Here is a 14,396-nt window from a genome sequence, read left to right on the forward strand (position 1 = left end):
TGCCGGAGGCCGGCTAGGGATTGCTGGAGAGTGAGAAATTCCTGAAAGAAACCGCCTTTGAGGACCACCTCACAGTCCTGGAATTTATTTCCAAGAAACCCAAGTCAGCTCTTCTAGTAAAGAGCCAAGGGGGAAAAAAATTCCTCTTTTCTCTGGCAGAAGGGAGGTAAAAGAACCATTATGAAATATGCCCAAAGAGTTCCCCATAACAAAATGAAATGCAAGAGAAAAAGGAATGATAAGGGGGAAAAAAGAGAAAATACCCAAGAATTGTGGGGCAATTTCTTAATACAGAATATATGTATAATTGGAATACTAGAAGGAGAAAAGAGAGAATGAAGCAGGACCACAAGAAATATTTGAAGGAAAAATGGCCAAGAATTTTCCAAAAAATAACAACAAACACCAAATTCAAGATCTAAGAAACTCAGAGAACACCAAACAGGACAATGTTTTTTTTTTTGTTTGTTTATTTGTTTTAATTCTACACCTAGAAAAAGAATATCAAATCAATTTTTAACTACTACTTAACTATTAATAATATTGAACTATTTTTAAGCAAACTGATTTGCTTAAAAAGGCAGCGAGGAATAAGATGAGAATAAAGTTGTGGTTTTAGAATAAAGGTTTTTTGGGTTTTTTTTTTTTTACAGTGATGAATTCTTTACAATCAGATGAAATTTTAGAATTATCTGTGATTTTTAAATCAACTTTCTCTATGTCTTTAAATAAAACTAAGGTAACCATGTTTAAAGTACACTAACCTGCATTCTAAAAATGATTCTTTCAAATCATAGAGAACAGAAGCCAGGATAAAATCAATCAATGGCTAGTTACAGATTTAGATAAATAAGTCACCAGGAATGAGCTGTTTCACGCTGACACATGCCTTTTTTCACATCCATATGACAATTACCCCTCACACAAAGTGCACAGCCAGGAACGACTGGAAGCTTAGACTGGGGGTCAATTCAGAGACTCAACACTTGGCAAGGTGCGTGAGGGATCGCAGCGGGCAGAGCCAGCACCACGGCACTTGGTGAATAAAATAAACCCAGTCTCTTAAAGGTTATGTGTTGTGGGATTCCATTTACATAACATTCATGAAATAACAAAATTGTAGAGATGGAGGACAAATCAACGGTTGCCAGGGGCTAGGTATGGACGGAGAAGGGTGTGAGTGAAAAGGATATTATAGACAGTGATTGAACAATTCTGCTTCTTTTTGCAGTGGAGGTTGTGTGAATCTATGTCATATAATTGTTTAGAACTATACACACTCGCACACACAAAGAACTTTACACACAGAGACACAAGCACACACACGCAAGTAGTGCATGTAAAAACTGATGAAACCTAGTGAGTTCTATGGTTTTGTACCAATGTCAACCTTACAGTTTTGATCATTGTATTATAGTTACACAGGATGTTACCATAGGGGAAAACTGGCGGAAAGATAAGCATAACCTTCCAGTACACAGCTATTTTGCACCTTCCTATAATATATGTATTATAAATTATTTCAAAATCAAAAGATGTTTTGCCTGTGTTAAATGTGAAAAAAGATATCTGAAGACAAATGAAAAAAAAAGTAATAATTACAATAGGAAATATATATAACACTACAGGCTTGATGCCATTCTAAACACATTACATATAGTATATCATTTAATCCTTGCAAGAACTCTGTAATGTTTATAAAATAATCCTAATTTAGACATGAGAAAGTGAAAACAGAGAAATGTATGTGAAAAGTACTCAAATCCTAGCTTACAGTGAATTTTCTATGATGAAGCAATGGGAAAAGACAGAAGCTACATACACATAGTTATTAATATACTTAAATACGTTAAATACTTAAATCAGTTTATAAAGATGTTAAAAATAAAAGGCAAACATACTGGATAAATACTTAAATATGAGAATTTTAGTATTACTTTAAGTATTTAATTTAATTTAATTAATTTAATATTAATTTAAGTATTGAGAATTTTTACATATATTATTATGATACTTTTTAAAAATCATGAAAAGCGATAAGTACAACAGAGTTTTTAAGAGTTGAATGGGCAAAAGCAAAGACGGCTAAAATCATCCAGGTGATTTAGTAGTTAAGAGCACAAACTTGACAAATAAAAAAGAAACAGATTTGTTTCTGACTCTGACATTTTCCTTGTAGGGTTTCCGTTTCCTCATCTGTAAGACCTATTTTACGAAATGCGAGTGAAAGTGATGTGAGGTAATGTACATAAAATGTTTAGCCTGGGAGCTGGAGCATAAGTACTAACAAATGGTAGCTATTACTACTTTGTAAGATGAGATACGGCTATCTAGTATATATTTAACCTCAAAACAGTTAAAAATACAAGTAAAAATTGCAGTATAATATTTTTGTCCTTTTGAATGGCAAAAAAAAATTTGAAGAAAAATATTTAACGCCATTTTTAGCGCAGAGAGATATATTATACATCCCTTCTGAGTACATTTTTATAGGATTCACCGAAAAAAATCTATTAAAATCTGCAATAGCATTTCTAGGACTCCATCCTGAAAATAAAAATTGAAACACAGGATTTATGTTCAGAGAAGTCTTGTTTATATAGTTAAAAACAGAAAACTCCAAATGTCCAATAATATTTAAAACGTCGGAAAAATACATGCAAAAAACAACGAATGTAAGGCAACCTACCAAAATGTTACCAGTGGTTTTCTCCTGACTGGGGATTTTCTTCTGTTGTTTTCCAGTTGTCTTACATTGAGTATTTGCATTTTATATTGAAAGATAATACCCACAAGTAATTTATCTAAACATATCTGGACTGTGTACTTAAACAGCAAATAGAATTGAGCCTTAAATTTGTAAATATATAGTCATAATGCTTTGCAAAAAGGGCCTAAAAAATAATGTTTTGTTAAATAAAATATAGTAAAACCGTGCAGTAAAATTCTATGTAGACACAGTAATTGGTTATATAAATGCATATGTATTAGAAACAATGTCTACAGGTACTGCCAGAAAAGAAAAGTAGTTACAGACCATGTACATAGTACAATCAATATTTTATATCTGTATTATATAAGTATTTTTCAGGCAGATAAAAGAGTAGATCAAGCTATAGATACAGATGGAGGAAAAAATACAGACACAGACATAGATACAGATACAGATGTAGATATGTAAGTAGATAGATATAGATACATAACCACAGGGGACAAAATTTTAACAATAAAATTGCTTGGGGGCTGTACGCTTATGGGATTATGAGTTCCATTTCATGTTTGTTTGTTTTCATAATTTCTAATATTTTATACAAGGGACATCAATTTTTAATTAAATACATATTTAAAAAAGAACCATGGACAACACACTATCTTCCTCCGAGAGGAAGTAACAACTAAGGAGCACACTGGGAGGAGCTGTGGTTGGAGAGAGTCACGGAGGAGACAAGAGGAAGTGGGTGTGGAAGGAGGAATAGGAGTTTTCCACGAGCTGATGGAGGTTATCCCAAGGCAGAGCAGGGACATGGAAAGCGTGGCATGGTCTTGGAAAGGCGAGGCGTTAATGGCCTGGTGAGTCCAATGCTCAGGTCTCTCAGAGGTGATACGGGCAGCGTCGCAGTAAAGGAGGGCAGGAGTCACGTCGTTCAAGGCCTTGAATGCCCTGCTGAGGAGGGGATCACTGAAGAACTTGGCCTCACATTGAGATTGGAGGACTCCCTTCCTCAGCACCCCCAGCACACATCAACCCCCAGAAACCACAGGAGGGACCAGTCTCCATTCCCTCAGTCTCCTCAGGGGTTGTCCTGCCAAACACAAAACACATGATTCATTTACATTCTCTTATTACAGACATGCATGTTGACAGGGTATAAATTATAATGTAATAGGAATAACTACCAAACTTAGGAATCACTGGTTCTAAGAATGTCATTAGCAAGAATGAGGCCATTAAGGAGTATATGATTGTTTAGAGACATCACAAGATGTCTTAGAGCTTGAGAAACTCACTGAGGAATAGCCGAACAAAATCCCAGGCCAGAGCACTGCTCTCACTTCATCTATTTCTAAAGATCATGCTAGAGTCGTTAAGGATATATGACTTCTGAAAATCAGTGCATCCTGTCCCAAGGTCTTTGTGGGAGCAGCCTTGCTCAGTCCAACGGGGCGCTGTGTCAGGTTGTTTTGACGACAGGGGAGTAAGTCCTGTAACCTCCCTGGTGAACTTGCCCCAGAGACAGAACTCACTGAGCCATTTCTGAGTGTTTCAGGGGATCCCTCCCACCCACCACTTCCAGAGACCACCTCACAGATGGCTAGGGATTCTGAAAACTTAGTTCTTAAAGCAAAGTGATTTCTGCTTTGTAAACAACACGTGAACCGCCTGCTCCCGGATTTGCTTGGTCTGGATCCCATAAATGACAGGATTGAGCACAGGTGGGGCAAGAATGCAAACGTTAGCCAACAAGATGTGGGTATGAGGAGGAATGTGGCGTCCAAACCGCTGAGTAAGGATTGTGAAGATTCCAGGCCCATAAAAGAGGACAATGACACAGATGTGGGAGCCGCACGTGTTGAGAGCTTTGTGGCGAGCATCTCGAGAAGGCATGTGGAAGACAGCACAGAGAATCAGCACATAGGAAATAAAAATTAACATAACATCTAAAACCACCGTTAACATTAGGATGGAAAATCCATACCAGATGTTCACTCGAATGTCATTACAAGCATATTTGGCCAAGCCAATGTGTTCACAAAAGGTGTGTGGAACGACATTATTGTGGCAGAAAGTCAATCTTTTCAAAAGAAATATTATGGGGAAAATTGTACCATAACTTCTCAGGAAGACGGTCACACCGATTTTCCCTATCAGAGCACGTGTAAGAATAGTGGTGTATCTCAGTGGGTAGCATATGGCAATGAAGCGGTCAAACGCCATCACCAGCAAGACCCCTGACTCAGAGATGAAGGTGGTATGAATAAAGAAGAGCTGAGTGATGCAGCGATCCAGGGAGATCTCCCCAGCACGGAACCAGAAGATGGCCAAGGCCTGAGGTACTGTGCAGGTGGAGAGGACAACGTCTGCCGCGGCCAGCATGCAGAGGAAGAGGTACATGGGTTCACGGAGGCTGCGTTTGGTGAGGATAATGCAGACGAGCAGGCTGTTCCCAAGCAGGGCGATGACATAGGAAATGCAGAAGGGGATGGAAATCCACACGTGCTGGTCTTCTAGCCCGGGGATGCCCAGTAAGCGGAAGACCGTGTGGCTGACAGCTGTGTGGTTTAATGTAGTCATGCCTGGAGCAGATGACCTGGGATCTTACTTTCTGTTGACAAAGAGATGAAAATACACATTCTTCAAAAAAAAAAAAAAGATTGTATTTATTTATTTGAGAGAGAGACAGTGAGTAAGCATGAGCAGGGGGAGGGGCAAAGGGAGAGGGAAAAGCAGACTCCCCACAAGCAGGGAGCCTGGGCTCAATCCCAGGACCCTGAGATCATGACCTGAGCCAAAGGCAGATGCTTAACCAACTGAGCCACTCAGGTGCCCAGAAAATACATATTCTTTTTAATATATTCTTAAGAGAAATTATTCTAAAATTCTTTGTGAATATTAGAGCTTTGGCATATCTACTCTTTTCATTTTCACAGAACATGCAAATAGAAAATATGAAAAGATGAAGGGTATGGTCTGGGCCTCAATGAGTGACAGCCAATTATACTCATCATCAAAGTCAGAAACATTATTGTATGTATTTCACTTTCAAACAGAGGATTATACATAAACAGAGAAACTCATTATGCATGAATAGGAAGGGTGTAAAAGATACTTGAAATTGACTAATTCATCAGAAGGGAGACAGCATAAGAAAAGGTGAATATAGTGATCAATGCACAGTATGTTCATGAAACATTTCTAGGGTGAAACAAACATAGGGTGACAGGTGCATAGGGAGTGCTTGAGAAGCAGGGAGGGGTGCACAGGCAGTGAAGAGCCATGATCACAACTTCATACTTAGACCTCACCCTTTACACAGGGGGGCAGCCATCACCTGTCTTGAAGATTTATTAGGATAGTAATTGACTGAGAAAGTAGATGCTGAAAGGTAAGTTGTGTTCTAGGAATAGAATGGATCTGAATGTAATACAGTCACAGAGGAATTACACTAAAACCAATCACTCTTTTATGCCAGGGATTGTAGTATCCACATTGCATGTGGCATTTTGTATATTCTCCACGTAGAGGGCAGACCCCCACTCTAGTAAGTGGATATTTTCATTGTCTCCATTTCACGCCTAAAGAGAGACTCAAAGAATATGAATCACTTGCCAAATTTCACAATAATTGATGGAATGAGTTTGCAATCTCTCTGACTTCACAACATACACTTTTCTCATCTGTGAAGATAATCAAGAGAACTTTAGGAGGTAACAGTCGGGCTTGTGTGTCTTGTGTTTACACCTTGGGGAGCTAACCTTAGACATGACTGAAATTGGGGTGCCAGCCTGGCTCAGTTGGTGGATCATTCGACTTTTGATATTGAGGTTGTAGGTTTGAGCCCCATGTTGGGTGTAGAGATTACAAATTTAAAAAGAATTTAAAAATAAAAAGAAATGACTGAAAGTTGGAGGAAAAAAAGGAATTATTTCTGGGCAAGTGTGTGCAGTCCTTGATACTTGGAAGATTTTTCTGATAGAAACTAACATGTAATTTTACCATTTGCTTCCTAGCAGACTTTCCTTCATTCATTAGTTTAACCATTCAGCAAGCTTATTTGGAGCATGGGCTATTTTGCAGGCATCCGTCCTAACTGGGATTGTGGATTGAGAGAGGGGTGGGTATGCAAATAGATGGGGTTAGTAAAATGTTCCAGGTGTAGCTCAGAGGGCACCTCCTGAGAAGACAGCCATATCTAATCCTGTTTTCACCAGGAAGAAGAAGAAATGGAGGCAATAATAAAATACCTTCTTCACGGGTTTCTGATGATACTAGATGAAGGGGTATCTTAAAATATTTAACTCAGGGGCTAAGATAAATCTTATGCTTCCACTCCAGCTCCTTCTCTTGGAGCCTTGATTTTTCTTTTGGGGAAGGAAAATAGGCTCCTAGTTCTCACACCTGCTGAGATGCCCTGGCTCCTTCCCCCAAATCCCCTCCAACATCTGGCTTGGGACAAGTGACCAGTTCGCTGCCATTCTCAGGGCTCCTTTCATGGTTTTCCAGGAGGGGTCTGTAGTCTAAGTCAATGCATTTTCTTTTTCTCGTCTCTAGTCTATAATTATTAGGACATCTGCCACTGATAGGATTGCTTCTCCTGATTCGCCACACTTCAGAAACTTCCATCCAGCCCATATATCCTCAGCTCCCCTCCCAGACCTCACCTTCCATATCTGCTAGAACCAATCAGATTTGCGCCCCTGGTCTTTACCACTTTGTCCACATGTATCAATAGCCTCCAATAGTCCTGTCACCTCTGGTCTTGGGGAGAGAACACCAGCCCAGTCCTTACCTTGATCTTGAAACCTCCCCACCTCCAGATGTCTAATTCACTCACCAGCCTTTGGCTGAGTCTCCAGGAGCAGATGAGGTGAGATCCATAATAAAATTCAGCCTGTGGGTCAGGAGTTGGGCTGTTTATCCTTTTTTGTGGAACCCTGGAGGGAGCACTTACACAAGGGCTCCAGGGACAGAGCCAGTCTCCACCAGCCTCGCCCTCTTCCCAAATGGGCTGGGTCTCTAAAACCATTTCCCGTCTCCCTCCCTTCTCCTGATCATCTTCTCTTTTGCTTCTTTCTCTGATAGGAAAGCCTTTTCCACCTAATCTAGCCTTGCTAGAGGCCTACTTAATGAACGTTAACTCATTTTCAAAGGTAATATAAATATAAATAATATGTACCAACGATTTCTATTTGTAAAGTTTTGTTCCTCATAAAAAGACTTAGGTTGAAGTTATATTCATCTCCTGGATTTTAATAAGTTGCAGATTTTAGAATCATGAATAATGATGGGTTTGTTTTTGTTTTGTTTTGTTTTTAAGATTTTATTTATTTGTCAGAGAGAGAGAGAGCACAAGAAGGAGCAGCGGGCTGAGGGAGAGGCAGACTCCCAGCTGAATGAGGAGCCCCATGTGGGACTCAATCCCAGGACTCTGGGATCACGACCTGGGCTGAAGGCAGACGCTTAACGACTGTGCCCCCCAGGCGCCCCTAAAATCATACTGTCCTGATGAGAAAACATGTTCACATTCCTCTTTTTAAAAAGTATATTTTTTAGTAAAGCAGGTAAATGTAGAAAAATTTGACAATACAATCAAAACAAAGTGTTTATAAAAATCACTATTTTTTCAAAGTAGGGATATACACTACTATCATTTCAGAAAATATTGCTAAATATTTTCTATGCTATATGTTTTCTACCCAAATACATATTTGTCTTAAAAATGTACTGTATACTGTTCACTGTTCTGAAACACATTTTCCTCACGTAACAATCATGGGACATAGTCCCATGACAAACATACGGACTTCTGCAGACATTAATAATTTACCCATATATACGTTAGCCAAGTACACTCTTTTAAAAAAACATTTCTCACACGTCATTGTCATTAGTTATTTACTGTTGTGTCTGTAGGGAACAAAGGCAGTGTGCCCCAAGATGGGCCACTTTGCATGAACATTATTTTGAATCAAAAGCAACCCAAACCCAGCAGATTCAGGAAAAGCTTTTCGCTTCCTCTTCAACTGCCGGCTTGTACTAGGAGAGCTATTAACAGAGATTCCTCTTGACCTAAGAACCTTATCTGCATAAAGGGCAAACTCCGTTTCCCAAACTTCCCCTTTCATCTTGCTAATGGTCTTTCTCTCCTTCGTATCCTCAGACCCTTACCCCTCTCCCTTGTTCAAAAACCTTCATGTTGCCTCACTGTCTGGAATTTCCATGTCTGTGAGGATTCCCTGTATCTATGCTATTGCTATTAAGTTTGATTTTGTCCTGTTAATCTGTCTCATGTCAATTTCACTCTTAGTCCTGCTAGAGGAAGTTCTTCCTCCCCAACTTGTCCAATCAACAGTAGGTTTAGAATTCCATATATATGGCTCTACTAGAGTCTATTAGATAGTCTGAAACAGTAGCTATTACATTAGGATGCTCATAATATTTTCCTTTTTAAATCATATAAAATCATGAAATTGTCACTTTAAAATAATAAGAAATAATGAAATGCATGAAAAGGACAGCTGTTGTTAGTGTGGTTTAATCTATTTTTTCTTTGCTCTTTTATATATTTTTTTACATTCATAACCAAACTATATCTTTTACAGAGATTTGTAATAGTTATTATATTTCAAACATATTTTCTGGATGCAAAATATTTTGATTTATGATAAAATCCTATTTTACCTACCCATTTCATAATTATTTTTACATTTTTAATAATTTTTAATTGTGGCAAATATATATAACATCCCGCATCGGGCTCTGCACTGGGCATGGAGCTCGCTTGGGATTCTCTCTCTTTCTCCCTCTGACCCTCACCCTGCACCCCCTGCTCTCTCTCCTGTCTTAAAAAAAAAAAAAGAAATATATATATATGTGTGTGTATATACGTATATACACATATATAACCATAAAAATTAACATTTTGATCATTTTTAGGTGTATTGTTCAGTAGTGTTAACCATGTTCACATTGTTGTGCAACTAATTTCCAGAACTTTTCATCTTGCAAAACCAAAACTCTATACTCATAAAACAACTACAAATTTCCCCCCTGCCTCCAGCCACTGGCAAACATTCTACTCTCTGTCTCTATCAGTGTGACTACTCTGAAAGTCTCATGTAAGTGGAATCATACACGCTTTGTCTTGTGACTTATTTCACTTATCATAATGTCCTCAAGATTCATCCATGTGGTAGCTTGTGTCACAATTTCCTTCCTTTTGAAGGCTGAATAATCTATTATATGTATATACCACTCATTTAAGCATTCCCAGACCCAATTCTAATGCGGAAGGTCGTCCACACAACATCAAGCAATTCTAGGCAACCGCCAGGGTGTCCAAGAATTCAAGTCAAGTCTGACACTGCCTTCCCAGACAGCATCAGATTCCGCAGAGGAAGGGTTCGGTCCTAGAAGACTGCTCCGCCCCCATTTCAGATGCCACGTGCAAGCCCCAGGCTGTTTCCTGGGCTTCTGACTTGCACAGCCTCCTCCTTAGGTTCTTTTAATTCGCTAGGGTGGCCCATAAAACTCAGGGAAACAGCTTCAGGATCAAAACAACAGCCAGATGGAAAAGATGCAGAGAGTGCGGTATGGAGAAAGGGCGAGGAGCATCCACGCTCTCGGAGTGCCCCGACTCTGCCCGAGTCTCCACACGTTCACCAGCCGGAAAGCTCGAAGGACCCAGTCTTTTTGGGTTTTTATGGAGGCTTCATTCATAGTCAGGATTGACTAAGTCATGGCTACTGGCTGATTCAACCTGCAGCCCTTCTCCCCTCCTAAACTAAAAGTTCCAACCTTTCAATCACAAACTGGTCCTCCTGGCAACCAGCCGCTGCTCCTGGGAGGTGTCCTAATGTCACCTTTATTAACAAAACAAAAGACACCTTTATTGCCTTTATCACAGGAAATTCCAAGGGTTTTAGAAAGAGCCATGAACCAGGAACCTCAAATGAAGACCAAATACATAATGAGGAGTATGTTTTGGGCCTCTGGGTGATCAAATATATATATATTTCTATAAATTACAATATTGCAACCACATAAGGTCTATCCATTCGTCCATCGATTACCACTTAGATTGCTTCCACCTTTTGCCTATTACTAATAATGTTGCTGTGAACACAGATATACAAATAGCTCTTTGAGACCCTGCTTTAAATTCTTTACCCAGAGTGGATTTGCTGAATCATATGGTAAATCTGTTATTAATTTTTTAAAGAACCACCATACTGTTTTTCATAACACCCGCACCATTTTACATTCCCACCAGCAGGGCCCAGGGGCTACACTTCCTCCAACACTTACAATTTCCAGTGGAGTTGACTGTTTCCTTTGCTGTGCAAAAGTTTTTATCCTAATGAAATCCCAATAGTTGATTTTTGCTTTTGTTTCTCTTGCCCCTGGAGATATGTCTAGCAAGAAGTTGCTGCAGCCGAGATTGAAGAGGTTGTGTTCTCCTCTAGGATTTTGATGGATTCCTGCCTATATTTAAGTCTTTCATCCATTTCGAATTTATTTTTTGTATGCTATAAGAAAGTGGTCCAGTTTCATTCTTCTGCATGTGGTGGTCCAATTTCCCCAACACCATTTGTGGAAGAGATTGTCTTTTTTCCATCGGATATTCTTTCCTGCTTTGTTGAAGATTAGTTGCCCACAGAGTTGAGGGTCTTGTTTCTGGATTCCCTATTCTGTTCTATTGATCTATGTGTCTGTTTTTGTGCCAGTACCATGCTGTCTTGATAATTACAGATTTGTAATAACAGCTTGAAGTCTGGAATTGGGATGCCTCCAGCTTTGGTTTTCTATTTCAATATTACCTTGGCTTTCTGGTTCCATACAAATTTTAGAATTGTTTGTTCTAGCTCTATGAAGAATGCTGGTGCTACTTTGATGGGGATTGCATTGAATGTGTATATTGTTTTGGGTAGTATAGACATTTTAACAATATTTTTTTTTTTCCAATCCATGAGCATGGAGTGTTTTTCCATTTCTTTGTGTATTCCTCAATTTCTTTCATAAGTGTTCCATAGTTTTCAGAGTACAGATCTTTTACGTCTTTGGTTAGGTTTATTCCTAGGTATCTTACGGTTTTTGTGCAATTATAAATGGGATGGATTCCTTGATTTCTCTTTCTGCTGCTTCGTTATTGATGTATACAGATGCAACAGACTTCTGAGCACTGATTTTATATCCTGCCACTGTGCTAAATTCCTATATCAATTCTAGCAATTTTTTGGTGGAGTTTTTCAGGTTTTCCACATAGATCCTCATGTCATCTGCAAAGAGTAAAAGTTTGACTTCTTCTTTGCCCATTTGGATGCCTCTTATTTCCTTTTGTTGTGTGATTGCTGAGGCTAGGATTTCCAGTACTATTTTGAATAACAGTGGTGAGAGTGGATGTGCCTGTTGTGTTCCTGACCTTAGAGGAAAAGGTGTTTTTCCCCACCGAGGATGATATTATCTGTGGGTCTTTCATATATGGCCTTTATAAAAATATATGGATGTTCAAATTATTTGTCCTTATTTAAAATGGTATTAATATTTATTAATTCCCATTCAAGTGGAAACAAGACTATTTGGCACACTAATGCTAACAATTCATTTATTGGAAATAACACATGTGCAAACCTAATTTAGGGATGGTATTGTGGAGGAAGGGATGTGAGGGTTTGAAAAGCCATAAATATGTGGCCTGTGTATGTGGGTCAGAGGGAGAGATATTAAAAAGGTGGCTCTACTTCTGAGCTTCCTGGGGTGATAGCTGCCCCTGAGACCTTCAGGCCATTACATTTTCATCTCAAGAACACCTCTTGGTATTATCGTCTATAAGTTTTACTGATGTTGCAAGTTTGTCCTCCTATCAACCATTTTACTGTTATTGATGAATAGAAATTCTACTTCTTATGATACGGAATTATCACATCAATAACTTAAGGGAAGGCAGAGGACGTTTGACCTCTTATTTTCTTTCAGTAAACATTTCAATAGTTTATTGATATTCAACTCCTTGTAATTATTTAACATGTAGTTTTCTCCCCTTTAACTTCATTATTAACTAAATGAGCATCTATTTCTTAAGTAAATTACTCTGTCCATCCATGTTTGTTCCTCTAGTTCCTTTTGAATATTTCATGTCTTTATATATGTCCATAGGCCCAACCCCCTGGGTTCAGCTCTCATTAGTACTTCAATCTCTGCAGAGGTCTTTCCTGGAAGTGACAAGAGACAGAACCCATTTGCAATCTGTTCAGGAGTCCCTCCAATCAGATCAGAGCATATATTCCAGATTTGGTTGTCTCCCAACCTCCTGAAAATCCTGATACGCTCTCCACCAGTTCCATTCCTCTTGTTCTGTCTCCTTTAACTTATTTACCATTTGATCTTAGCTTGGCCTGTAATTTAAAAAGATGGTTGTTACTTAGCCCATGCCTATGTGTATGACAGCAAAACATCTCATCTCTTCCCCTTTCTTTTTCAATTTTAGGCTACAGGATGGAATATACATAGTTCTAGAAAAAATGCTAAGGTCCTGCGTCTTCTATAATGAGAAAGAGGAATTGCCTAAGGTTCCAGGCACTCCTTGTATCCCATGTAACAGACTACTATGTCTCCACAAAAATCTGTCATTTTCCTTCCTTTGACATTTGATTGTACGAAATTACATATGGCTAGCCAGTTTTACAATTTTCCTTGCAGTTACGTGTGTCCCCATAGCTATTCTCAGCAATAGAAAGTGAGCAGAAATTATGAATCCCATAAAAAAGTGAGGAATTTAAGAAGGAAATTGACTCCCAAGGTTGTTTTTTTTTAACCCTTCTTCTGGCTTGATGCTTAGGACAATACTGTCTTTGGGGATGGCAGAGACTCAGGTGGAAGAAAGCTTGGTGCATGAATCCCACATGGAACAGTGCCACACAGCATGTTTGATTTTTATAAGGAATTAATTTCTTTAGCATTTGATCCATTATGTTTTTTTTTTTTTTAAGATTTTATTTATTTATTTGACAGAGATAGAGACAGCCAGCGAGAGAGGGAACACAAGCAGGGGGAGCGGGAGAGGAAGAAGCAGGCTCATAGCTGAAGAGCCTGATGTGGGGCTCGATCCCATAACGCCAGGATCACGCCCTGAGCCGAAGGCAGACGCTTAACCGCTGTGCCACCCAGGCGCCCCTGATCCATTATGTTTTTGCATTTACTTTTCATAGCAGGTCTACCGCATTAAGCCCAAAATGTCAAGGCCAGTAGGCCTCTGCCCAGACCCCCAGGAGAGTCAGGGCTGCAAATTCATTCCTCCAAATCTCATTGGACAACCTTCCCCAGATCTCATTTGCAGAATCCCAGCACGTGCTTTGTCTTTCCTTATTGTCTAAGGTCATTCACTGAACACCTCCACTGGTAGAGGACAGCTGGGCTAACTCCTTTTACCTGAAACTTCTTACATGGAAAATAAGTGGAAGGGAGCAATTACTCAGGCAGATTCTTTTCTAATATCTCTCATCCTTGAACCCCACCAGCTCTGTGGGGAGCCATTTGTCTGCTCTATCTCCTTTTATATTTCTTCTAACTGAAATGCAAATCAGGACCAAGAGTATCCATCTGGCCTCTGGTCTCCCACAAATTTTATCTCCCAAATACAATTCTGCCCTAGAGCAAACCAGTACCGGACTTTTACTGT

General features: G+C 39.2%; 1 protein-coding gene across 1 annotated transcript; it reads right to left on the reverse strand.

Moving 5' to 3' along the window:
• Nucleotides 1-4,330: 4,330 nt before the first annotated feature.
• On the reverse strand, nt 4,331-5,326 carry LOC123782706 (olfactory receptor 52B4-like). Its single transcript, XM_045782979.2, has one exon. It carries the CDS (start codon nt 5,291-5,293, stop codon nt 4,331-4,333), a length of 963 nt encoding a protein of 320 aa, XP_045638935.2. The 5' UTR covers nt 5,294-5,326.
• Between the last annotated feature and the right edge of the window lie 9,070 nt (nt 5,327-14,396).

The sequence above is a fragment of the Ursus americanus genome, chromosome 16, assembly GCF_024610735.1.
Source record: "Ursus americanus isolate L20-20 chromosome 16, mUrsAme1.1.p, whole genome shotgun sequence".
Lineage (NCBI taxonomy): Eukaryota > Metazoa > Chordata > Mammalia > Carnivora > Ursidae > Ursus > Ursus americanus.